This window comes from Macrobrachium rosenbergii, chromosome 49, assembly GCF_040412425.1.
Source record: "Macrobrachium rosenbergii isolate ZJJX-2024 chromosome 49, ASM4041242v1, whole genome shotgun sequence".
Lineage (NCBI taxonomy): Eukaryota > Metazoa > Arthropoda > Malacostraca > Decapoda > Palaemonidae > Macrobrachium > Macrobrachium rosenbergii.
This window is the reverse complement of record NC_089789.1, coordinates 12,636,615-12,663,798: the sequence shown is the minus strand read 5'-3', so window position 1 is coordinate 12,663,798 and position 27,184 is coordinate 12,636,615. Positions and strand designations below refer to the sequence as shown.

The 27,184-nt window shown below is 32.6% G+C and overlaps 1 protein-coding gene across 1 annotated transcript in view; it reads left to right on the top strand.

Moving 5' to 3' along the window:
• The window catches only part of LOC136832337 (muscle M-line assembly protein unc-89-like), a 502,631-nt gene that overhangs the window by 200,972 nt on the left and 274,475 nt on the right, over positions 1-27,184 (top strand). Inside the window, 2 exon segments of the mRNA XM_067093248.1 lie at positions 1,712-1,781; positions 8,305-8,400. Of these exon segments, the coding sequence (XP_066949349.1) occupies positions 1,712-1,781; positions 8,305-8,400 (166 nt within the window).

Here is a 27,184-nt window from a genome sequence, read left to right as displayed (position 1 = left end):
GTGGATATTTAATATACGACAGTTTAATCACGACATTGTGAAAATCTTATGTTTCATTTTTTATTTTCACCCTTGAAATCGGCCTTGTACAGGAATGATGGGAGACTGGCTATCATTTTATTTGGTCAAACACGATCAGAGATAACTGGCATATTTCAGCTGGTTATCATATCTGCTGAAAAACAGTCAGGCAGAACAATTATGAAACTTGTGTGTGACTTACTGTTAAACAAACGACGAAGCTTAAACCTTAAACTGCTTTCAACTGTACCGCTGTGATGTTGCTTGCATTCTGCATACTCCCCTAGGATACCGCGTTACAAATTTAATATCAGATTCGTCTTCACACGGCTTCTGGTATGCGCCGTTGCTGCTGAATATTTTGGAGGTAAACAAAGTATTTGCTGATATCCTCGAGAGGATGTCTTTGATATTCAGACTATATATATATATATATATATACCTCCTTTTCATCTCGTTTCTCGTTAAGGCAGGATATCAAGCTTTTGCACAGTGCGTATCTCTTTCTCTGTCTGTCTGTCTGTCTGTCTGTCTCTCTCTGTCAGTAAACTGTAGTTCTCTCTCTCTCTCTCTCTCTCTCTCTCTCTCTCTCTCTCTCTCTCTCTCTGTAAACACTGTAGTCTCTCTCTCTCTCCCCCTCTCTCTCTCTCTCTCTCTCTCTCTCTCTCTAAACCTCTCTCTCTCTCTCTCTCTCTCTCTCTCTCTCTCTCTCTCTCTCTCTCAGTAAACTGTAGTTCTCTCTCTCTCTCTCTCTCTCTCTCTCTCTCTCTCTCTCTCTCTCTCTCTCTCTCAGTAAACTGTAGTCTCTCTCTCTCTCTCTCTCTCTCTCTCTCTCTCTCTCTCTCTCTCTCTCTCTCTCTCTCTCAGTAAGCTGTAGTTCTCTCTCTCTCTCTCTCTCTCTCTCTCTCTCTCAGTAAACTGTAGTTCTCTCGCTCTCTCTCAGTAAACTGTAGTTCTCTCTCTCTCTCTCTCTCTCTCTCTCTCTCTCTCTCTCTCTCTCTCTCTCATTAAACCTCTTCTCTCTCTCTCTCTCTCTCTCTCTCAGTAAACTGAAGCTTCCCACTGAATCTTGAAGGACTTGACAACAAAAGACCTTGTGATTCAACCGATGTAATAATACTGCTTTCTTCTGACTTACACAAGGCACAGTTACCAGGTAACTCTTGTATGATGGCTTAATAATGTCACCGAGGCCAGAGACCTTCCTTTGCCATTACAAGCATCACTTTTGTGTCATTCTTAATAATAATAATAATAATAATAATAATAATAATAATAATAATAATAATAATAATAATAATAATAATAATCTTGGACCAATGAAAATTCGACTCGCCAAGATATTTTAATAATAATAATAATAATAATAATAATAATAATAATAATAATAATAATAATAATAATATCGTGGCGAGTCGAATTGTCATTGGTCCAAGATTATTATTATTATACGGTGTATAATAATAATAATAATAATAATAATAATAATAATAATAATAATAATAATAATAATAATTATTATTATTATTATTATTATTATTATTATTATTATTATTATTATTATTATTATTATTATTATTATCATCATAACTACAACAAGAATATATCCTTGTAATGTAAAATTAAGAATTTATATTTAGGTTCCTCAAGACTTCAAAATTACATTCTAGAATCTCTCTATTTTTTGCAGCGTACTTATTGAAGGCGTGAAGTACCATGCTGAAGTGCCCACCATGGTTGGACGAACTTTCTTGCGTTTGGTAAGATTTAAGTTTCCTTTTTTCTTTGTATTTTCAACCTTGTTCTGTTTTCAGGTCGAGTGTTTATTTGTTTTAAATGTCGACAGTGCTGGGAATAGGGAGACAAATAGGTGTTTGAAATACGTTTACAGAAGCAGGGATACAGCGTACTACATTCACAATATCAGGGGGAAACTGGGATAGTGTGATACATTTACAGTCGCAGGGATAGAGTGTAATAAATTTATAGCAGCAGTGATACTGTGCAATACATTTATAGTGTCAGGAAAAAGTTAAATACACTCACAGAAGCAGGGATAGTGTAATATATTTACAGTAGCAGGGACAAGTGTAAAGCATTTATACTAGCAGGAATACAGTGTAATTCATTTACAGTGGCGGGGATACAGTGTAATACATTTGTAGTAGCAGGAATACAATGTAATACAATTACAGTGGCGGGGATACAGTGTAATACATTTATAGTAGCAGGGGTACAGTGTAATACATTTACAGTAGTAGGAATACAATGTAATACTCTTCAGAAGCTTGGACACAGTGTAATACATTTACAGTAGAAGGGATGCATTGTAATACATTAATAGAATTAGGGATAATTTAATATATTTACAGTAACAGGAATACATTGTAATGCATTTATACTAATAGGGATACAGTGAAACACATTTACAGAAGCAGGGATAGTGTAATACAGCCCAATACACATGCCAGCGTGAAGAATACCAGTGGTATATTTTTACAGTGTCAGAAATACGTGTGCGAGACATTTACAGTGTAAAGATTACCAACGAAATACATTTACAGTGTCAGGAATATTAGAAAAATACTTCTGCAATTTCTGGAATCATAGTGCAATACATTTACAGTGTAAAGTACACCAGTGCGATACACTGACAGTTTCAGTGTATTCACAATGTCAGAAACACCAAGGTTACAATATTCTACCCTTGGGGAGCACTAGAAATGTTGTTATTCAGTCATGTAAGCAAAAGACTTTGCTAAAGCGATTGCTTGAGTAAATATCTCCGTGAGATTTAGCTAAACTTTCAAGAGCCTGACGTAACACTTTGAACGGCCCTCCTCTTTCCCGTCAACAAGCTCATAGAATCGTCTAATTGAGAGCAAAACGGTGAAGAGGCAAAACGAGAAGACAGTGTTGCAAGAAAGTTAAACATGAAAAGAAAGGGAAACAATTTTGCTTTCCTCTTTCTCTGAAATCTGTTTAATTGGTTGGTTGAAAGAGGATCTTCCGCTGATTCTTTTCTCTTGATGAAAGAGAATACGATCGTTTTTTTTTTTTTTCTGACAATCAAGATGATTAGATTCCCTTTTTTTGTCCCAGAATTTTCCGGCAACAAAAAGGACACTCAGTGACCTATTTGATAAATTTTTTCTTGCTTTCAGAGATGTCAAAATTTGTCACAAAACTAATTCAGAGTTTTATAATGGGAGATTGCCATTCACTTAGGCAATATCTCAAGTGACAGCTTAAATATTTTACACGTAAGCCTTGGCTTCGAAGAAATGAGTAAAAATAGCAATACTTTTGCAAAGAAAATAGACGTATATACGTGTATAGAAATATATATGCAAATTTGCATAAGCTTATTCATACATTTGTTAAACTTAAGAAGTCTGTGTATATATTTTTGATTCCAAGCATACACATTTTTTCATGATGAACAGATACGTACACGAATGTATGTATGTATGTATGTATGTATGTATGTATGTATGTATGTATGTATGTGTGTATGAGTGTAGAGTCCCATGATATTTCATATCAACAGTTGATTATTAATTTTGGGGCAGTTGACCATTAAGAAATCAGATATTACACAAAAACACAGAACAGAGAGAGAGAGAGAGAGAGAGAGAGAGAGAGAGAGAGAGAGAGAGAGAGAGAGAGAGAGAGAGAGAGAGAGAGAGAGAGAGAGAGAGAGAGAGAGAGAATTTTGAAATTAGTTTCGTGAATAATGGGAATTTCATCCCCCCATTTTTTTTAACAAATTAATTTGATAGGTAATGGAAATTCCAGTAATCTTTTTTTATTCAAAATAGTTTCACAAGTAATGGGAAACCCATTCCTTTTGCTTTCACAGTTAATGGGAATAGCATTATCTTTTGATAAACGTCATTGGTGTTGGGAATTCAAGTAATTTTTTTTACAAATTAATTTAACAGGTAATGAAAATTCTGGTCGTTTTTTATTACAAATTAGTTTCACAAGTAATGAGTATTGCAGGTATTTGTTCAATTTAATTTTACAGATAATGGGAATTACAGTAAATGATTCAAATTAGACTCACAGGTTGTGGGGATTCCAGTTACTGATTCTTTGGAAATAATTTCACAGGCATGGGAATTCAAGTCACTATTTCCTTAAAATTAGCTTCACAGATGATAATTTCATCCTTTTCCTCAAATTAATATTACAGATAATGGGAACTGGAATTAGTTTAGCAGTAAATGAGTCTTGTCTAAAGATTATAATTAGATTCTGTTACCCAAGTGGGGATTAAAGTCATTATGTCCTTAAAATTATTTCCACATATAATGGGAATTCCATCCTTTTTCTCAAACTGGCTTTACAGGTAATGGGAATTGGAGTTAGTTTAGCAGGAAATCCATGTTTTTAAAGACTTCAACTGAAGCATTGAAATCATAGCAAAAGATATAAATCGTTATTTTTATAAATATCCTTCCAGAAGAAGGCAGGAAAATGTTCAGCAAAAATGATTAATTTTCCTTTCTTCAGTTTAACGACAAAAAGATATAGACATTGCTTGTTCCTTCTGGGATACCTAGATTCGAATAAAATTTTCCATATTCTTACAACAAACTATTCTGTATTTCAAAAGAAAGTTGACAAAAACATTTCGTTGAATCTTTTGAATTCCTATTTTCCATTTCGCTGAACAAAATCGGTGACATATGAATTAATAAGAATGACTAACCGTAAATGGAACGACCTCTTTGGTGTAAGACTCGTCGTAAATTGTCCTCGGAGAAGTTGCTAAACCGTAAAATCGTGGGCAGAGAAGCTTAACAAATGAAAAGTCTGACGTCAAGAAGACTGTAATTGATTTAGGGAAGGAAATGTTACACAGTCACATTTTCTGGTTTCTTTTTGCATCTTAGCGCCAATAATTGATTGATTTTCCCCCCTCATGAACTAGAGCCACAAATTAGCCTGAAGTGTCCTCATTAAAAATATATTCCTCCCAAATTGGAAGGAAACGATAAAAATCACTTTGAAAACATGATAAATTTTAGAACATTAAGCAAAGTTTAGAGAATTATCATACACACTTAAAAGGATATCATACAGAGCAAAACATGTCATAAACATGTAGGTAACTTATTACACAGGCGACAAACAAGTTGAATACAAGTCAGTGACTTATTGGTACTCCTAGCCAGTGATTCACACGATTATCCACCATTTGCCAAAGTTTTGTTCATCACTTGTGGTTGTTGATTTGCTTTCAGCATGTTTGTGATAATTATGTAACTGACTTGTTTTAATCATGTTTGTGATAATTATGCAATTGATTTGTTTTCAACATGTCTGTGATATGTATGCAACAGACTTTTTTCAACATGTTTGTGATAATTATGCAACTGACTTGTTTTCAGCATGTTTGTGATATGTATATAGTTGACTTGTTTTCAACATATTTTGTGATATGTGTGCAACTGACTTGTTTTCAACATGTTTGGGGTATGTGTGCAATTGACTTGGTTTCAGCATGTTTGTGATAATTATGCAATTAACCTGCTTTTAACATGTTTGTGATATGTATACAATTGGCTTGTTTTTAACATGTTTGTGATAATTCTGTAACTGAGTTGTTTCAACATGTTTTGTGATAGGTGTGCAACCGAATATCTTTAACATGTTTGTGATATACATGCAACTGAGTTGTTGTGACATTGTTTGTGATATGTATGCAACTGACTTGTTTTCAACTTGTTTGTAATATGGATGCAATTGACTTGTTTTCAACATGTTTGTGATATGCATGCAACTGACTTGTTTTCAGCATGTTTGTAATATGGATGTAATTGACTTGTTTTCAACATGTTTGTGATATGCATGCAACTGACTTGTTTTCAGCATGTTTGTAATATGGATGTAATTGACTTGTTTTCAACATGTTTGTGATATGTATTATATTTACTTCTATTCAGCATGTTTGTGAAATGTATGATATTGATTTGTTTTTAACATGTTTGTGATACGTGTGTAACAAGTTATCTACATGTGTTTATGACATGTTTTACTGAAGTGTGGATGCACTTAGGCTATAAGAATTGGTTGGTTTTCCAAAGGGAGCTAAACATCCAACCAGTTTTAGATTAAATCGGAGAATCGATGGTCATGAAAGTTCTTTAATATATTTTATGGGCAAATGTGTTAAAGGAAAGATGAATAAAACAAAATGGGAAAATTTAAAATTCCCAACGAAGTAAATCTGTGGGCACCCTTTTTTCTGAGTGACCGTATTTTCGTTTATCACAAAATGAGGCTTACTTATAAAAAGAGATTTTTCACTGGATATTTTCGAACATTCATTATTTAAAGCATTTCATTTAAGTATTTATTCTAACTATGATCTTCCTTCTGTGTTAGTAATTTTTTAAATAATTAAATCACCAAAAAAGCCATTTTAACTGTAACAATGTTTGGCAACCCATAATTCATGCACCCTATGTTAAGGAACATACATTCATTTATTATTATTATTATTATTATTATTATTATTATTATTATTATTATTATTATTATTATTATTATTATTATTATTCAGAACATGAACCTTTATTCATATGGAACAAACCCACACAGGGGCCATTGACTTGAAATTAAATTCAAGCTTCCAAAGAATATGGTGTTCATTTCACAGAAGTAACAGAAGGTAACAGGAAACGCAATAACAGTTAAAAACAGATAGCACAGAATACTCCGTCCAGAACAAAACTCCTTGAAGATTCTCATAAGTTGTTGTTGTTGTTCTTTTTCTCCTGGGTGTGAAAAGATTACCTACCTTGGTGGACTCCTCTTCCTCATAGTTTGGAAAACTTCCCTCCTATATTTCCGTTTCATCTTGACAAACGCTTCCGACAAGCTGCGTAGGAAAAACGCGATTTTACCAGCATACTTTCGAAGGCTAAATCAGAAAGAATTTCTGTTGCACAATCTGAAAGAACGCGTCACAAAGATCCCTTCTCGTCGATTGGAGGTATCAGGTATGTTTTGTATCTGAAGATTAGCTCGGAAGGACAATGATACAATACAAAGCAGGCTTTCCTTATATCACGGCAGTTATTGAGGCAAAGATTCCTCAAGACAGTCATTTCACAGCAGCTTCGCAAAGGTGAATTCAGCTTGATGATAGCTGGAGGATAAAGCAGAAATATGATATTTTTCCACTCTGAGAGAGAGAGAGAGAGAGAGAGAGAGAGAGAGAGAGAGAGAGCTGTTGTTCGTGTCGAGAAAGAAATTCAGTTTATGGAGTTGTGTCCTGCTCTAAAAGGCAAGGATAAATCTCTCTCTCTCTCTCTCCTCTCTCTCTCTCTCTCTCTCTCTCTCTCTCTCTCTCTCTCTCTCTCTCTCTCTCTCTCTCTCTCTCTCTCTCTCTCTTCAATCTGGATCATGAAATCAAACGTTCCTTTAATTAACATGTCCTCGGAAATGAGCAACAGAATCGTTAATGATATTTCAATCTGGAAGCGTAATGAACCTGCAGTTGCATAGTTATTGCTCATATCACCTTCATTCTCATTATTACATTTCCGCATATTCTGATCGTGAGAAAGTCGACAGTTTCGACGATAGAAATTATATATTTGAAGCACTATTGGTCCGTCTATTATGAGGAACGAAAGTGGAAAGCGACACCTATGTCATTGCATTTCCTACTTTACAAGAACGAGAAAAACTGACGAAATAAATTGCTTTTAATTTTATATAAATTATTTCAGTTTACCTCAAGATGAGGAGCACAGACCTAGGTCATAAAACCTGGGTCATAAAAGGTCAATCTATCAAGCATTTAATCATTATTATTATTACTATACTACAATTATCACTACAGTGTAAATCACTCGAGATTCACAGGAAAATCTACGGGATTCCCATTACAAGTTGCATCTTGCAAATTGATTTAATTATTATTGTATTATGAAATTTGAGTTTATGGCAATACAGTGAACCCAAATAACATTATAAAGTACATACAAATATTACTTTTATTTGTATTTTTAGTAGAAGCAGCATTATTCACAAGGGTTAGAAAAACATATTCTATTGAATGGAACTGCGAAGTCACCAGAATTACTTTAGCAATTCCAAAAAGTTTGCTCATATTTTGCCTGAGTTCCGTGTCAAAAGCGATTGAAATAAATAGATTGCCTTCAAATGAATTTTTCGAAAGTGGTCGAATGCCTATCAATGACTTATGTAAGAGAATGTACACATAAAAAGATACTTATACCATCTTTTACTGTTCTGTTTCAGGAGAGAGACTTCGACAAGCACGCAGAGTACTGTAGCAACGAGCCGCTGGCCCAAGAATTCATCGCGAACAATCTGACTGTGAAGGAGTTCTTTGATGTAAGTACGAGAATAGTTATTTGTTCCTTTATATTATTCTGTTGAAATGTTATTTTTATTATTCTGTTGAAATTGTATTTTTCTTCGATTGAGGCCAAAGACCCTTATTGCAAACCTCTAAGGTTGTCATTATGTATTAATATTCAGAGTGGGGGAACAAATCCACACTTACGTCACTTTACAAATATATTTAAAAATAAAACTATACATTTTTATATTTAAGTTTATTTGTACAGTTACAGAACTGTGGAATTTGTTTTCACATTTTAAGACTCATACTACCATGACCATTTTTATAATATTTTGAGTTTTTGGAAGATAAGATATGAAAAATGCTATGCAACTCATTTAAAAAAGTATTTTCTTGGTAAGGTTAGACAATTGCAGGAAAGATACTGAGTTACCATCATAAATAGCATAGGGTTAGACTCTTGGAAAATTAGGCGATAACGTTAATGTCATAAAGAGAAAAGACTTAGGCTATTAGCATGTTTTAGGAGATAATGAAGAAAATACCTTTTCCTCAATTAGAGATCTTATAAGGTTTCCAAATTACCGTTTTTTACATAAAATCGGAAACACTTTTACGCTCTAATCTGACTTTCGTGTCATTTTAAGTGACTTTTTCGTGATGTCCTTTCTTAAATGACGTATGTTAATGATTCCGTCAATATTAAATGACATCTGTAAACTGTTTCGTCATTTTGAATGAAGCTCAATAACAGATCCGTCCATTTCAAATGACGTCCATTATAAATGACACTCAAAGTAGTTCCATGGGTATTAGATGACACATTTTAAATTACGTCTATTTTAAATGACACGCAGGTGTATATTTGTTCTTTTTAAATGGCAAGCTAGTATAGATCCTTTCCATTTTAAGTGACACGCAAGTATGAATCCTTCCATTTTAAGTGACACACGAGTATGGATCCGTTCGTCTCAAATGACATATGGCTAGTCGTAGCATTTTTAAATTGACATTTCCACTCCCATCCTCTTTAAATAGAACATGTGAAGTTCCAGCTCATTTTAAATGGCATGATTATCATTCCAGTTATTGAAATGACGCATAAGCTAGGTTCAAGCTTTTTTCAATGACGCGTAAGTTTGGTTTCGTCCAGTTAAATGACTCGTCCTTTAAAATCCACGTTGTATTACGTCGGTTTATAATTTGAACCATTTTAAATGAAGCAAACTCTTATTTCTCACTTTTTTAGCTGCTGTCATTTCAGATTTCCAAACGCGACAAGTGACTGACATTTTCATTTAGTTCCAGGCAGGTTCTTTGCGTAATTCGAACAATTCCTGTCCTTTTACGCAATTCCTGTCCTGTTTGTTTACTTCTTGTCCTTGTGAACAACTCCTGTCCAATTCCTGTCCCTTTGAACAAATCCTGTCGATTTTACTTTCATTCCTGTCCCTTGAACAAATCCTGTCCTTTACGAACAACTGTTTGTTTACGCACTTCTTGTCCTTGTGAACAACTCCTGTCCTTTTACGCAATTCCTGTCCATGTGAACAAATCCTGTACTTTTGCGCGATTCCTGTCCCATTGAACAACTCCTGTCCTTTTGAACAACTCTTGTCCTTTTACGCAATTCCTTTCGTTGACGGAATTCCTGTCCCTTTGAACAACTCTTGTCCTTTTACGCAATTCCTGTCCTTTTGAACAACTCCCTGTCCTTTTACACAATTCCAGTCCTTGACGGAATTCCTGTCCTTTTGTACAACTCCTGTCCCTTTACGCAATTGCTGTCCTTTTGAACAATTCCTGTCCCATTTATGCAATTCCTGTCCTTTTACGCAACGCTTTTGTACCGTGACAGAAATAATTATGATTTCTTTCGTGCTTTCCCTAAATGATTAGTTCGCTTAGTTGACATTCTAAGACTGAATATATTTGCTTAATTATTCTTACTGGTGTTTTCATGGACGCTGGTTGAGGAGAAGCATGTCCTTATGTTCTCTTGAAAGGAGGTGTTTCATTATGCCGGGAAGGATGCTGTTTATATAGATGAGTGAGCATGTATATGTATTAGTATGCGTACATATGCATGTATAAATTAATTAATTAATAATAATAATAATAATACTAATAAAAAAATAATAATAATTATTATTATTATTATTATTATTATTATTATTATTATTATTATTATTATTATTATTATTATTATTATGGTTATAGAGAATAAATACAGTATGTTAGATGATAATAATAATAATAAACAGATTTATGAAACGGATTTACGCGCCCACATGCTAACACTGGCTTCTCCTTGATTCAACCACTCCAGCTCAAACGAAGCGAAAAAGTTTTTTTATTTACAGCAAAATAAAACCGGAGTAGTGTCAAACCACTCTTGAAAAACCACTCCTGAAAAAGCAACCACTCTTGAAAAACCGCTCCTGAAAAGCCACTCCTGAATAAAACCTGGATGCGTGAAAAAGGTAAAAAAAAAAAAAAAAAAAAAAATAAAATGTCACTTCAACAGAAGTATTTCGTAAAAAAAAAAAAAAAACTCGTTTCCAGGAGAAGCACTCACAAACATTTGCCCCAAAGACTCGAGTGTAATTTGTAAGCGCACTGCGGTCATTCTCTCTCTCTCTGTCTCTCTCTCTCTCTCTGTGTCTCTCTCTGTGGCTTTTTCATGATGACCTTCAAAGCCCCGAGTGTAAAAAGATGCTTTCATCATTTCGACTAGACAGGGGAATATGTCGTAAAACCTTGTTCTTGAATTTTGAAATGTATACTCTCTCTTGGGAGACTCTTCAAGATCACTCGTGTTTTTCAGTTTAGCTTGGGGTTGTGAGATATGTATGAATGTATGTATTATATACGGTATATATACATATATATGTATATGAACAATCTATACATATATATATTTGTATATATATATATTATAAATATATATATATATATATATATATATATATATATATATATATATATTTTATATATATATATATATTTTTATATATATATATATATATATATATATATATATATATATATATATATATATATATATATATGATTATAATCACTTTTATACGTGATTCATTTATCACACATTACCACAGGTGAAAAATAAGAGACGGGGTGTAGGTTCTGACCGGCTTCGACTTTATTTACATTGATGAAGGACTGATACAGAGTATTAAAAGTGACAAATATATATACTACAGGAACAGCACTGACGAACATACACAACCGTTAGAGACTACATATCCACCCACAGGCCGGTGTCAAGGCAGGAGTGGCCTTCAAAAATCATTTGGCTAAAAATTACAATATACTGTCAGGGGATAATACTGATAAACATACTGACCATAGGCGACATCAGATCCACACCTGACAGGTGTCAGGGAGGCGGAGTTTGGAAAACTCATTAGCACTGCTACCTCCGTACTGTGTTTATAAATATGATAATCTTATTTCCATACATCTCTACTGCCTACCTTAAAATTTAAACAATTTACAAATTTCTTTTGATATTAAAGGATCAAGTTTATACATCCCTTGACTGATATTCATATTATGGCTGTAACTTTCTTTTATAAAGCTAGATTCAATGATAGTCCTTTCCAGTGCGCTATTAGAATATGCAATCCTTTTTGGCCCTTCCCAGTTGATAGCATGATTGTTCTCATTAACAAGTACAAAAATACCACTGTTCCCCTGCGCATATCTCACACATTTTTTTATGCTGTTCTTTTCTCTTTTCCAGTGCTTTACCCGTTTGGCCAATATAAAAGTTGTCGCAAGACTTACATGGAATTTTATATAAACACTCTGTAGTATTGTCGGGGGGAGTTCTTGATAAGTACATGTTTCATTGTTTTATTGTTCTTAAATGCGACATTAACACCAAAATTCTTAAGAAGATGGGGGATATCTTCATATTATTATTATAAGGCAGTACCAGCAAATTTTTTGTGTTGTAAGGTTCTTTTGGTTTTGATACATAGCCTTTTTTACCGCTTCTAATGCATTGTTTAATACACCGTTAGGATATTTGAATTTCTTGCCCGTATTCCTACTCTTATCTATTTCCTCATCAGTATATTCAGGCTACATACACGTAATTGCTCTTAAAACATAGATGAAAACACTGATTTTTTAACCTTATTGCTTTTTCCGGAATAGAAATGTACATAGGAAGAAATATTAGTGGGTTTTCTACACACACCATATTTAAAGCCATTAATATGAAAGATATCGCCCTTCTTCTTAAGAATTTTGGTGTTAATGTCGCATTTAAGAACAACAAAACAGTGAAACATACTTATCAAGAACTCCATCAGTCAAGGGATGAATAAACATGATCCTTTAGTATCAAAAGAAATTTGTAAATTGTTTAAAATTTAAGGTAGGCAGTAGAGATGTATGAAAATAAGATTGCCATATTTGTAAATACAAAACGGGGGCACCATTGCTAGTGAGTCTTCCAAACTCCGCCTCCCTGACACCTGTCAGGTGTGGATCTGATGTCGCCTATGGTCGGTATGTTTATCAGTATTGTCCCCTGGGAGTATATTGCGAATTTTAGCCAGATGAGTTTTGAAGGCCACTCCTACCTTGACACCGGCCTGTGGGTGGATATGTAGTCTCCAACGGTTGTGTATGTTCGTCAGTACTGTTCCTGTAGCATATATGTTTGTGACTTCTAATACTCTGTGTCAGTCCTTCGTCAATGGCTTGAAAATTAAAGTCGAAACCGGTCGGGACCTACACACTGTCTCTTATTTTTCACCTGTGGTAATGTGTGAGATATATATATATATATATATATATATATATATATATATATATATATATATATATATATATATATATATATATATATATATATATATATATATAATCTCATAACTCGAGGCCAAATTGAACTACACGTGTGATCTAGAAGAGCCTTCCCAAGAGAGAGAGAGAGAGAGAGAGAGAGAGAGAGAGAGAGAGAGAGAGAGAGAGAGAGAGAGAGAGAATGACTGCACTGCGCTTACAAATTACACTCGAGTCTTTGGGGGAAATGAATGTTTGCGAGTGCTTCTCGTGGGAATGAGTTTTTTTTTCCGGGAAATGCTTCACCTGTTGAAGTGACATTATTATTATTTTTTTTTTTAGTTTTTGTACCTTTTTCACGTATCCAGGCTTTTTTCAGGAGTGGTTTCTCAGGAGTGGTTTTACAGCACTCAGGCTTTATTTTGCGATAAAAAAAATGCATTTCCGCTCGGTTTCAGCTGGAGTGGTTGCGCCAAGGGTAAGTTTGAGTTAGTATGTGTATGCATGATTCTGTAAGTCAAGTCTGTCATTATTATTATTATTATTATTATTATTATTATTATTATTATTATTATTATTATTATTACTGTATCGGTTCACTGTAAGCCATTTTTATCATTAACATTTATTGTTTTTGTCCTTTATAAGCAATTATTATTATTATTATTATTATTATTGCTGTTTAGTATTTGTTATTATTATTATTATTATTATTATTATTATTATTATTATTATTATTATTATTATTATTATTATTATTATTATCTGCTTACAGCAACGTTATTGTTCTCTATATGAAGTTATTATTCCTGTCAATTTCTTTGTATGGAAATAAATTGAGTCCTCAAATTTAACTGAAATAACCGTGCAGTCTAGTACTGTTGTTGCAGATCAGTGACTTTACGCATGCGCGTGAGCGGTCCAGCTGCCATGAGAGGAAATTTACGTTTTAATCTTTTGATATTAATTTGATATTACATCAATATTTTGGTTAAGACTTTAGGGAAGAGATAGGAATTTGATTAGCGAAGGGACAATTTTGATTTTAATTTAAAGGCCTTTTATATAAAAGAGTTTGACATTCATCATAAAATTATGCTCTTCACTACTCAAAGTTCGTGCGTCCGTTTTCTATGTTTGTTTACGTCAAATGAAAACGGGGTCTACATCCTAACAGTGATGTCTCTCACTGAAATTTGATGTTAAAATTATCTTTATTTCTCTCCACGTATTCTGCTTAAAGAGATAAATCATACCTCTTTCATTTGCCTCAGTGTTAAAAGGACTATTATGAACTTACTGATAAATGTGTCCCATAAACAGATGTTGAATTTAGGAATAAACGTAAGCCATTGTCCACTGTACGCTACGAATAAAATTCGCCATTCGACATCGGCTACCGCCGTTCACAATACTGTGAAAAAAAGAAGGAATAAAAATCCCTTTGCAAAAATTCTGGCCAGGGCTTTTCGCAGCAATGGCTTAGAATAAATGAATACCGAAAAGCGCCCGTCGGTAATGGTATTCTGAAATATGGATATATAATTCAGAACGGGACGGGCCTTAACTTTGAAAGGCAAAAGCAGACAATTGTTAAATGTAAATCAGAACTCAGGGTGACCAACATTGCGAATGCAAATCAGGATTATTATTCAGGGCAGCCAACTAACAAAAGGCTTTCGACCGGCGAGAGAACTTTTGAAAATTGATGATTTGATGATATCAGGATTGGCAGTGGGAAGGATAATGAATAGGATTTTTATAAGAGTAGGATTTTAAGGGATTCGAGGATTATCAAATCACGCAATTTTTGCGTTACGTCGTGATTGATTATCTTGTGTAAAAAGGCAGGAGTTCCTGGCACTTATTCTCCAGGGACATTCTTATTATATACAAAAACGTCGATACGTGTCATTGTTACTTATTCTTCAGGGACATTCTCATTATTTGCGAAAAGTCCGAATTCTCTGTATTTAGAAATGGTCTGCGTTAAAATAAGTAAATGATATTTTAAAAATGAACAATTTACTTAACTGTAATAACAAATGTGGAGGATATTGAACTAAATTTGGAACTGTTATTATAGCTTTCAAATTCTGGACAAATATTGCATGTATTTTTAAATACGAAAAATTTTTTGGAAAATACGCTGGCCTGAATACGCCTGTGCATCTTACACGCATTCATAAGCACGTACGCATTTTCCCTTTTTATTATTACTGTGATTAATATCATTGTAGAGTTTTGCTATTTTCAGTTTTCGTATTTAGCCTTCTGGACCTGACTTCTGTAACCACCTGAGGTCCCCAGATGGAAATTAATCGTTTGCAATCTGTATTTTTAATTGTTATAATTTTTAATATTTTTTTTACTATTACTCTCCATATAATTACTGTCATTACCATTATTATGAATTTTATTTTTTTCTACTTCAGCAACTGTGTGGGCACTGCCGATTATTATTTTTATCATGTTATCTAGATTGTGTGTATTGTATTTGAATATTCCATGTATATGGCCCTGAGCTGCAATAAAGGGTATTATTATTATTATTATTATTATTATTATTATTATTATTATTATTATTATTATTATTATTATTATTATTATTATTTATGTGTTTACGTTTCCATTCATAAATTCCTCTGTTCTACAATGACATTCAACTCACCAATCACAGACTTCCGTACTGTACAGTGAGTTTTAGAATCTTGTGATACAATGGAATGTAAATTTCATACAAATATTACCTGGGTCTACAAGGAAATTTAAATATCCTTTCACATATTTCTATGTTCTTTAAAACAGTCTAAATTTTTATTCAAATATTGATTGATTTATTTATTAATTTATTCTTGTAGTGGCCTTACCTATCAAATATCCTACTGTCCAAAATAAAATACATTGAAACTGTAAAAACTCTTATGCAGAATTCTTTGCATCATATGAAGTTCATACACAATGCACTTCTGTTTAGTGAGTACTTAAGTAGAATGGTTTTTTGTTACGTTGCTTATTGATTCATTTTTATTCTGATTAAACAATTTTTTGGCGTAATATATATTTTACTGTGTCATTATCAAAAGACAAAGGCTTAATTTTGAAGGTAAGAATGGCCACTGAAAACTGCGGGTTTTATGTAGCATTGTCTAGGTGTATGAACTAGCTTTTGAAGTAAAATAAATATGAATTATTATTATCATTTACATTTTAGGGAGCCTTTCAGCCGACCATAAATCCTCTCTGAATATAATTAAGATTTATTATCCTCTCTCTTTCTTTCCATAAAAAAAAACACTCACAAGTAAGTAAAAAAAAAAAAAGATCAAATAAACGGATGATTTATGAGGGAGCTTTGAAGCCCCTGGGGATGCTCGATCTCTCTTGCAAGGAGATTTTTTAAAGGTAATTCTCCTCTCAGTGGGTGAGTAAAACAATGGCTTCTGTGTTGTTTTATCTCTCATGCTTTTCCCTTTGCTTGAGTTATGCCAAATGATTAATATATTTTCATAAATACAAAAACAAACACACAATATATATGCATATATTTATATGTATATATATTTTCATGTATATGTATGTATATATGTATATTATACATGTATAAGTTCCTCGTTGGGCGAGTCGGTAGAGTTGTGGGCTAGCACTCGCTAGGCCCGAGTTCGAGTCTCCGACCGGCCAATGAAGAATTAGAGGAATTTATTTCTGGTGATAGAAATTCATTCCTCGCTATAATGTGGTTTGGATTCCACAATAAGCTGTAGGTCCGGTTGCTAAGTAACCAGTTGGTTCTTAGCCACGTAAAATAAGTCAGATCCTCGAGCCAGCCCTAGAGAGCTGTTAATCAGCTCAGTTGTCTGGTAAAACTAAGGTATTAACATATACATACATATATATATATATATATATATATATATATATATATATATATATATATACATACATATATATATATATATATATATATATATATATATATATATATATATATATATATATATATATATATATATAGAGCCTCAGTGGCTCAGTTGGTAGAGCAGCAGCCTAGGATTTCGTAGAGGTCCTGTGGCGCGGGTTCAAATCCGCAGCCGACCGGTCAGTGAAGGCGGACACTTTGCTATCCGTGTAGACACCCCTGGATTACGTATGTAATCAACGGATAGGTTTGCTGAAAAGCAAATGGGTGTTACAGACTAATACACACATAAACAAAGCCACCCAACATCTTCTAAAAACATAACAGACACCTCACACGTCTCGAACTGTCGACCTACCCGCCCAGTCCTCCTCGCTGCTTGGGAGAAAGGGGCTGGGGATTGGCACGATACACGTACACATCATTACCGGGGTCTAAGCGATGTCAGGCAGGGCAGCCGATCGAGGCTACGGCCTATCCCCAACGCCAAATCAAAGTCCTTCGTAAAAGAAGGCATCGTGCTTACCCATATAGAAAATGGGAAAAAAGCACGTTAAAACGAAGAAGAATATATATATATATATATATATATATATATATATATATATATATATATATATATATACTGTATATATATTCAGGTTAACTAAATCATATTGTCCAGTATAAATTTATCTCTCAGGTAATCCCCTAAATCCGACAGGCAGAGTAAATTATATCTAATTACAGTATTACATATTAATGACGAAACTTTTAATTCTTAATTACTTGAAATGATTTGGGTTAATATCAACTTTCGTGATGTTTGTTTAAAATTTTAATATATATGATGAATGAGGCTGGGAAATATTTTATGAGAATGATTAACTCAGCATTTTTTTCACTGAATGTTTTCTTCATATTGCAGTGTTTTTTTTTTGAGGTAAGAAGCATATCTTAATGAGAAACTTTTACGAATTTTAAACTTACTTGAAATATAAAATATCTTTCTTTTTATTTAATTATATATTTATATATATATATATGAATATATATATATATTATATATATATATATATTATACTCAGCATTTTTTTTCACTGAATGTTTTCTCTCTCTATTCTCTCTCTCTCTCTTTTTTTGAGGTATAGAATATATATATCGAGAAAAAAAGTATATATATTTAAATATGACTATTTATCATATCACTTTGATTTATTTAATCAGAAAGCTATAAATATATATATATATCAATATATACCTATATAGTAATATATTTTCATATATATTACCGAAGGGAATTTTTAGTTGATAATAAGTCCATATATCCGACTAGTTAGTAATGTCACTATATATCCTGATTCCTCGTCCGTCGCTGGTTCGATCCCACGGACGGTGGACTTATTATCAACTAAAATTCCCCTTCGGTAAACATATATGAAAATATATTACTTCCGAGGTAGAGTGAATTGGATATTAAAGGACGTTTGTAGCTTTCTGATTATATATATATATATGTATATATGTATATATTTATATCTTTCTTTCATTCTTTCTTTCTTCATTCATTTGTTTATTTATCTATTCTATGAACAGTTTCAAGACAGTTGTTTTTGATATGTAAAAATCAGGATTTAAAAAAAGCTCTAGGAACTGCACAAGTAATGTTATTGACCTAATTATCCGCTAGTTTAAAAGAACTAACAAAAATTACTCGAATAGTGTCGTATGCATACGTTCATTTGAAATATTTTCACCAAATTCTTACATGTGACTCATTGTACAGAATTTCGGCAGGCATACAAATAAATGAGAATAAATATTGGCGATTTAAACTGTCAAAATCACATTAAGAACTATGCAAAAAAAAACCAATCAACTTTACCTGTTAATTTGATTACTTCATTATTTTGCAAGATCATATTGCTGGGATTTCCCCTTCTCTCTTCTTACCTGTACGTAACACAAATAATTAGTCTTAGATACTGGTAAGAAATACTTTTGGAAACATATTAAGAACTAGCCAAAAAAGAAACAATAAAATTTACGTGTTAATTCGAATATTTTTTTATATTAATATATATTTTTTGCAAGATCATATTGCTGAGATTCTTTTTCTCTGGTTATCTTTACGTGACACAAATAATTAGTCTTGGATACGAGTAAGAAAAGCTTTAGAAACATATTAAAAACTAAGCAGAAAAAAATTAACTTTCTCTCTTAACTTCCCAGTTTTGTTTTATATTGCAAGATCATATTGCTGGGATTCTTTTTTCTTTTCTCTGGTTACCTTTATCTCAGCTGAAGTCTTGTACACTGAGTCACTCACCTGGCTGATTGTACCAGGTTGGCTCCGTGTCAATACTTAGCTGAGGATTACTCGACTGAATTCATTCGTCCTCAGTTACTCGGTCTTTTGTGTTTTTTTGTTTTTGTTTTTCTTTTGGTCAGTGGAGTCTCGTAATTTTGTTGTTAATATTTTGACTCGAAATTAAAGAATTGAATAATTTCTAGGGTAAATATCTTGATTCTAAATTGAAGAATTGAATAATTTCTAAGGTAAATATTTTGATTTTAAATTGAAGAACTGAATGATTTCTAAGGTAGAAATCTGTCATAACTGTTTTGAGTTAAAATTGTAAAATCATTTGATTTATTAGTGTAAATCGATGTTGCAACTTCACCTCGTCCTTACTGACCTAGTTTAATGTTTCACCGTTTAGTGAAATCTCCAAAGTTGGTTGTTTATCATAAATAAAGCAGTGTATAACTATTCTGACTGGCTTTTGAAATTTTATATCTTATTCGAATTAGCAAATTGATTGATTTGATAACATAGACTTGCATTAGAATAACTAATAAGATAATTAATAAGAATCGAAAGGGGACAAATCTAAGAAAAGTTGAGTTCAAATGAGAGAATTTAAACAGCTACCTACGTTTTGACTGCATTGAATATATGTCATAAGAATACTGTATCAGCGAGAGAGAGAGAGAGAGAGAGAGAGAGAGAGAGAGAGAGAGAGAGAGAGAGAGAGAGAGAGAGAGAGAGAGAGAATAAGCTTCTAGCCCTTTTCTGAGTGAATATTCTCCCATCTTAAATGGTGATGATGATGATTACTGCAAAAAAGAAAAAATCCTGTGAATGCAATTGAGGACGAAAAAACTCGTGATAAATCGGACGCTAATCTTCTGAAGAGCCGTTAAAAAAAATAGAATTTAGTCTTTTAAAAATGCATGCACACTTTGTTTCCCAACTCCCAGGCATCCAAAACTGGAGTAATTGAGAGTGCATGAAGGTTTAATTAATCCACTGCCTCTGAAATGTCAAAAGCCGTGTGAAGAACACGTATCACTTTCGACTGCCGTTTATTTTCGTATTTTCCCTGAATAGAACGGCGACCCTCGTATGCGCGAGTTCAGTTTGATCCCCGACTGGAGGAGATTTCGAGTTGAAGTGTCTACAAGAGTCCTTTTTTTAATTTTTATTTATATTGTCTTAAAAGAAACAAATGAAACAGTGACATTTTCTCTCGAGCGCGCTGTTCTCAAAGACTCCTAAGCATAGTGCAAATTGTTGCATATAATTTACTTACGTTTTTATCTATTTGTTTATTAACTTAATTTATTATTTTTTCTTTTCTAATAATTGATATCTTCTCTCTGTATTACCTAATACCTTCTATTACTTCTTTTGAATGAACGCCATATTCTTTGGAAGCTTGAATTTGAATTTAATGGGCCCTGTGGGCTTGTTCCATATGAATAGGGCTCGTCTTCTCAATAATAATAATAATAATAATAATAATAATAATAATAATAATAATAATAAAAATAATAATAATAGTAGCAGTAATAAAATCTTCACAGCAGACCTTCTTCAAAAGAATAATAGTTTATAATAATAATAATGAATTTGTAGGAGCAGGAAAATTATATAACAATAATAATAATAATAATAATAATAATAATAATAATAATAATAATAATAATAATAATAATAATAATAATAATAATAATAATCTGACGATAATTGAAACCAGAATTTTTCCTCATAAACACACTAGACACTCAAATGTTATAACTAACTAAGCACAGAGCTTTTAATTGCCACCTCACCTTCCATTAGATTCAAGATAAAAATCGGGAAAGGATCTCTCCAAATAATTTGTAATATGGTAACCAGAAAACCCTCTCTTAGTTCCTCTCTTCATAACTTGTTTTATAAAATTCATTATCTGGTTTCAATAGCCTTTGAATTTTGTCTGCAAAATTTTAAAAATAATAATTACAAAAGCGTTTGGAACAAATTATGATTGTTAAAAATTGCAAAAAGCAATTGGAGCAAATGATAATGTTATATCGTGTCAGTTGCTCTCTTCGTAACTGGTTTCATGAAATTTGTTACCTCGTTTCAATAGCCTTTGAATTTTGTCCGCAAAATTTCAAAAATAAAAAAGGGGGTATGCAGCAAATCATAATATTTCACCAAACAGCAACGGTTCTTCTCTCTGTCGCATACACCCTTTGATAGATTGGGAGGAAATTGTGGAATGAATTTATTTTTATAAATGCTGATGAAGGAGGGAGAAATGTGGCGTGAAGTTCCGGCTGAATGGTCCAAAGAGAGTCCTCCAACCCTGTAATGCTCCTCCGGAATAACCGTAAGAGAGGAAGTGGGTTCTCGCAAACACCCACGTAAGAGGTTTGATAATTGAGGCGAGAGCTTCGGCAGTCGTTAAATATTGACGTTTGCTTTCATTGCGCCCTGATTAATTCGCGGTTTATTCTTGGCATTAAAAAAATCAGCATCTGAAAATATAATTATCTTTTATCAATCTGTTATGTTGGTTTTAGTCAATTTTTATGTAGACTGGAATGAATTTTTTTTTTTATCAATTTATCCTCTTTTTTTCTCTAGTTTTTTGTTCCAAAAACAACAACAAATAACCTGTTTATTGTTGATTCGTCTTTCCGGTGTCCACAGTAAAACAAGTAAAATCCTCAATGTTTACTTCATAGCAAAGAATCCTTAAGAAAATGATCTTCAGTGTCATATTTCTTTGGGTACAAATTAAAAATGAATTTTACTTTTCTTCTTTTCAAATACAATGCTCAGTTTCACGAGGTTCCCCAATTTATTAGTAATGCTTTACGGATTGTATTATAAATGTAGGCTGCAGATTTTCGTGTTTTTAAGGTGAACGATACCCTTTGTCAAACGTATTTAACTTGAAATTTCCATTTTTTTTAATGAAATACATATAGAAAACTTTATCCTTTTTAAAATAGAAATGAATAAGAGACTTACCCTTTTGCTCAAAATATATCTACAAAAACTTGATTTTTTCCAAGGAAGGTACCCAAACATCCCTTGCTTTCGAAGTGATATAGCATTAAACTATAGCCTTTTTTGAGTAAATGTAGCTTAAATACATAGTCTTTTTCAAACAAATGGCACATAAAAAATAAATTTTAAAATGTTACATGAAAACCTTTGTCTTCTTTGGTAAAGAAATGTAATAAAACAATTTTTAGTCTTTTTAAAAAAATGTAATCTGAAAACCTTTAGTATTAAAAACAAGTAAGCTGAAAATGTTATTGTTATTATAATGTAACAAAGAAAAGAAAAACCAAATGTAGATAAAAAAGTGAATAAAAGCTTATACCCGAAGACCTTTACTTGACAGAATATTTACACCCCTCAGGAAGCACGAGACTTGACAGGGCAAAGAGGCAGTCATAATTTGTACCCCTTTTGAGCAGGCTTGGGATGGGACGCCATAGTGAACATTTTTCTAGTCTTATTAGGAATTTAGTTATAAAATTCCTGTGGAAATTTTGGAGTAGATGAACAGTCGCGTGATTTAGGAACTTAAGGAAAATGTTTCTTTCGTGACGTTATTTTGCAGAATAAGGGAGTTTTTTTAAATTGTTTAATAATGCGTGAGAATGTTTGAGCAAATTTTCGCTCTATGTAAGGTTTATTTTTTGGTGGTCTGTCTACCTGTGTGTGTGCCTGTCTATCTATGTACACTGAAGCAGAAACGTATGTATGTATATATACAGTATATGTATATATGTATGTATGTATATATATATATATATATATATATATATATATATATATATATATATATATATATATATATATATATATATATATATGTGTGTGTGTGTGTGTGTGTGTGTGTATGTATGTATGTATGTATGTATGTATGCATGTATAGTTTTGTACACTGTATTATTTAGAGAACTTGCCACGAACAATCCTTTTGTATACAAGTATGTATGAATATCCACATATGGTTATGCTTATTACTTTTATTACATGCAGACTTAACAACAATAATAATAATCTGATTATAGAGGAACTTAAGCTCAGGAGAGAGAGAGAGAGAGAGAGAGAGAGAGAGAGAGAGAGAGAGAGAGAGAGAGAGAGAGGGTGGCCGTTGGGGTGGGGGGTGGGGGTGGGGGTGGCACTCTGACTATATTCAGTCAAGGTCACACATATATCTTTATAAAACTAAGCCTTAATGATCTCAGTTAATGAAGGTCGCCTTATAAACACTTCACGGGAGATTTGTTATATCAGGTGTTAGGTAAACATGCCTTAGCTCTTTCACATACCTGAGTATACAGACAAACATGGTACGTAAAGTGACATAAATACCTGGGCATATATTTATATGTATAAATATATATATATATATATATATATATATATATATATATATATATATATATATATATATATATATATACATATACATTCATACATACATACACACACACATATATATATATATATATATATATATATATATATATGTATGTATACATGTTTATATACAAAGTATGACTGTGTGTCAGGTTGCTATTCCTACACTCTCCAACCTCCGTAGGCGACCCGCAGCAATCTACCGACCATCAGGTCACATTTACCCTTATTTCAGTAAGATTCCAGCATCAAACCATACAATAATAACTTTATCTATACACATGAACATAAAACATGCATAGAAATTCTGCATTCGCTATGTCTTCATACGAAGCAAGGACGCACAGCTCATGCATGACGAAAGCTGTTACGTAATTCACCCAAGCGAGTTAAGCGAATAAATTCTTTTATTTTTTTTTGTGGAATTTCCTATTTTGTGGATTTTTTTAATCAAATGTGTTACGTTACCGCTTGTCATTTCTACATGTGTGGGATCATCGCTGACAGAATTATTTATTGATTTATTTTTTTTTGTCACCAAAATTACTGGTCAGGTATTTGTTTTTGGGGAGAGATAATATCGCTAGGGTTGGGGATATATATAAATAAATGAATAAATGAATAAATAAATAAATAAATAAATAAATATATACATATATTATATATATATATATATATATATATATATATATATATATATATATATATATATATATATATATATACACAGTGTATATATGTTATATACATACGTATATATATATATATATATATATATATATATATATATATATATATATATATATATATATATATATATATATACATACATATACTTAACCCAGATATCTTAACACACAGAGTTACTCGTTGCCATCGAAAAACTATTTTATGTGATTGCATAATTAAATTCTTAATCGATTTTAACTCGTCAGTAAATTAGATTTTTTATTCCTCTCTCTCTCTCTCTCTCTCTCTCTCTCTCTCTCTCTCTCTCTCTCTCTCTCTTGGTTAGTGTATTTTTTGTCATATGTCTGATTTTGTGACATATTTGGCGACGTTTAATATTAACTCTCTCTCTCTCTCTCTCTCTCTCTCTCTCTCTCTCTCTCTCTTGGTTAGTTTTTCATATATCTGATTTTGTGACATATTTGGCGACGTATGGTATTAACTCTCTCTCTGTCTCTCTCTCTCTCTCTCTCTTGGTTAATGAAATTTTTTTTACAAATCTGATAATGTGACATTTTTGACGATATTCTAATTTTAACTCTCTCTCTCTGTCTGTCTGTCTGTCTGTCTGTCTGTCTGTCTGTCTGTCTGTCTCTCTCTCTCTCTCTCTCTCTCTCTCTCTCTCTCGTAATGAAATTATTTGCCTCTGACAGCCGTTATTTTGCGAATTTCAAGCAAGAATTTATTGTTAACCAGAGTAACAGAATTCTGCTCTGAAATAATTCAGATATCAAAAATGTTTGTTTGTTCCCTCGCACAACGTTTTGAAACATGAAAAAACGTTTTTGTGTATTTTATTATGAATCAAATGGGCATGTTTTCTATTTGGAATAAATACATTTTAAGTAATTCCTTAAAAGAAATTTAACATATCCTTAGAATGCTCAACCTTCATTGTTATGTTTATGATTTTTTCTTGATTTTTCTGTGCTTTCCTTCGTTTGGTATTTGTTTCTCTTTATATATATGCAATTATTATGTTTATTCTCGTTTTGATTGAATGAAACTGCTATGCCCTTCTCTTTACTTGACTAAGAATTCCTTTACGTCTCTCGACTCGATTTTTATAATATTTATTGTATTAATAATAATAATAATAATAATAATAATAATAATAATAATAATAATAATAATAATAATAACAACAACAACAACAACAACAACAACAACAACAACAACAACAACAACAACAACAACAACAACAATAATAATAATAATAATGATAATATAATAATAATAATAATAATAATAGCTCAAGGCTATATACATGGAATATACAAAGTAGAGACAATAACATACACAATCTAGATGCATGAGTTGATATGATGAAAAATTATAAATCGGCAATATTCACACAGTTGCTGAAGAAGTATAAAAAATAGTATTCATAATAATAGTAATGGCAGTAAAAGTGGTAAAAGACTTCTCATTTCGATCAATTCAAGGTTTTTCGTATCATCCATTACAGAATGATTGAAAAGGAGGACAATAAACTCTTCATTTTGATCAATTTATATTTTCCAAACCATTATTTACGTACAGACAAAAAATGCCAGCCATGAATAATATCAATCCTCTCTTAAACAGGTTTCCCGTCCTTTGGAAAGTTGCAATATTGAAATTTCCAGTTGCTTTGCAGTTGAAAACAAAGAAACTATTGCCCAGACTTCGAAAGTTGTCTCAGAGAAAACAAGAACACAAAAAAAATCCGTGAACTAGTATTCAAAACCCGCGATCTCGAAGCAGCAATAAAAACACAGGTCATTGTTCGTCTGATTTCCTGTGTTGTAGCATCTGTGGAAGTGCTTGCCGAGATTCAAGGGAGGAAGGAAGAAAGGAAGAATAGGGATAAAAGGAATAGAAGTAAACTAGGAGGTGGAAATGCTCGCCGAGATTCAAGGAAGGAAGGCAAGAAGAGTAGGAATAAAAGAAATAAAAGGAGGCATATGCATGATTAGGGTTCAGTTTTCCGCAGTTGTCACTTCATTTGTATTTTTGGGTGCTTCAAGAAAAGCCCGTTAACGCCAAAATGTCTAATGAGGTTCTCAATGAGAAAGAAAGGAACAATAGGAAGAATGGGAATAAAAGTAAACTAGGAAGACTATGTATGCAACATTAAAGTTCACTCTTCCGCTGTTGTTGCTTCGTACGGTTTCTGGGTGTTTTAAGAAAAGCCCCGTAACGTCACAACGTTAAAATATGAGGGTCTCACTAAGAAAGAAAGGAAGAAAGGAAGAACTGGAGGAAAAGTAAACTAGAAACTAGGAAGAATATGCGTGATTAGGGTTCAGTTTTCCGCTGTTGTTGCTTCATTTGTTTTTTTGAGGTTTTAAGAAAAGGCCCCGCGTCGTCAAAACGTTAAATGAATGATCTCACCAAGAAAGAAAAGAACAAAGAAAGAATAGGGAGAAAAGTAAACTAGGAACTAGAAAGAATATGCAAGATTAGGGTTCAGTTTCCCGCTGTTGTTGTTTTATTTGTTTTTTTGGGTTTTAAGCAAATGTCCCACGTCTTCAGAACGTTAAATGAAGGTCTCACAGATACCGAGCTTATCTGCAGTACGTGGGATCCACTACGCGAACTTTAATGACAAGGTTTCAGCGACATCAAGCGAGCGAGAGAGGGACATTTTCCTCCCTCGGGG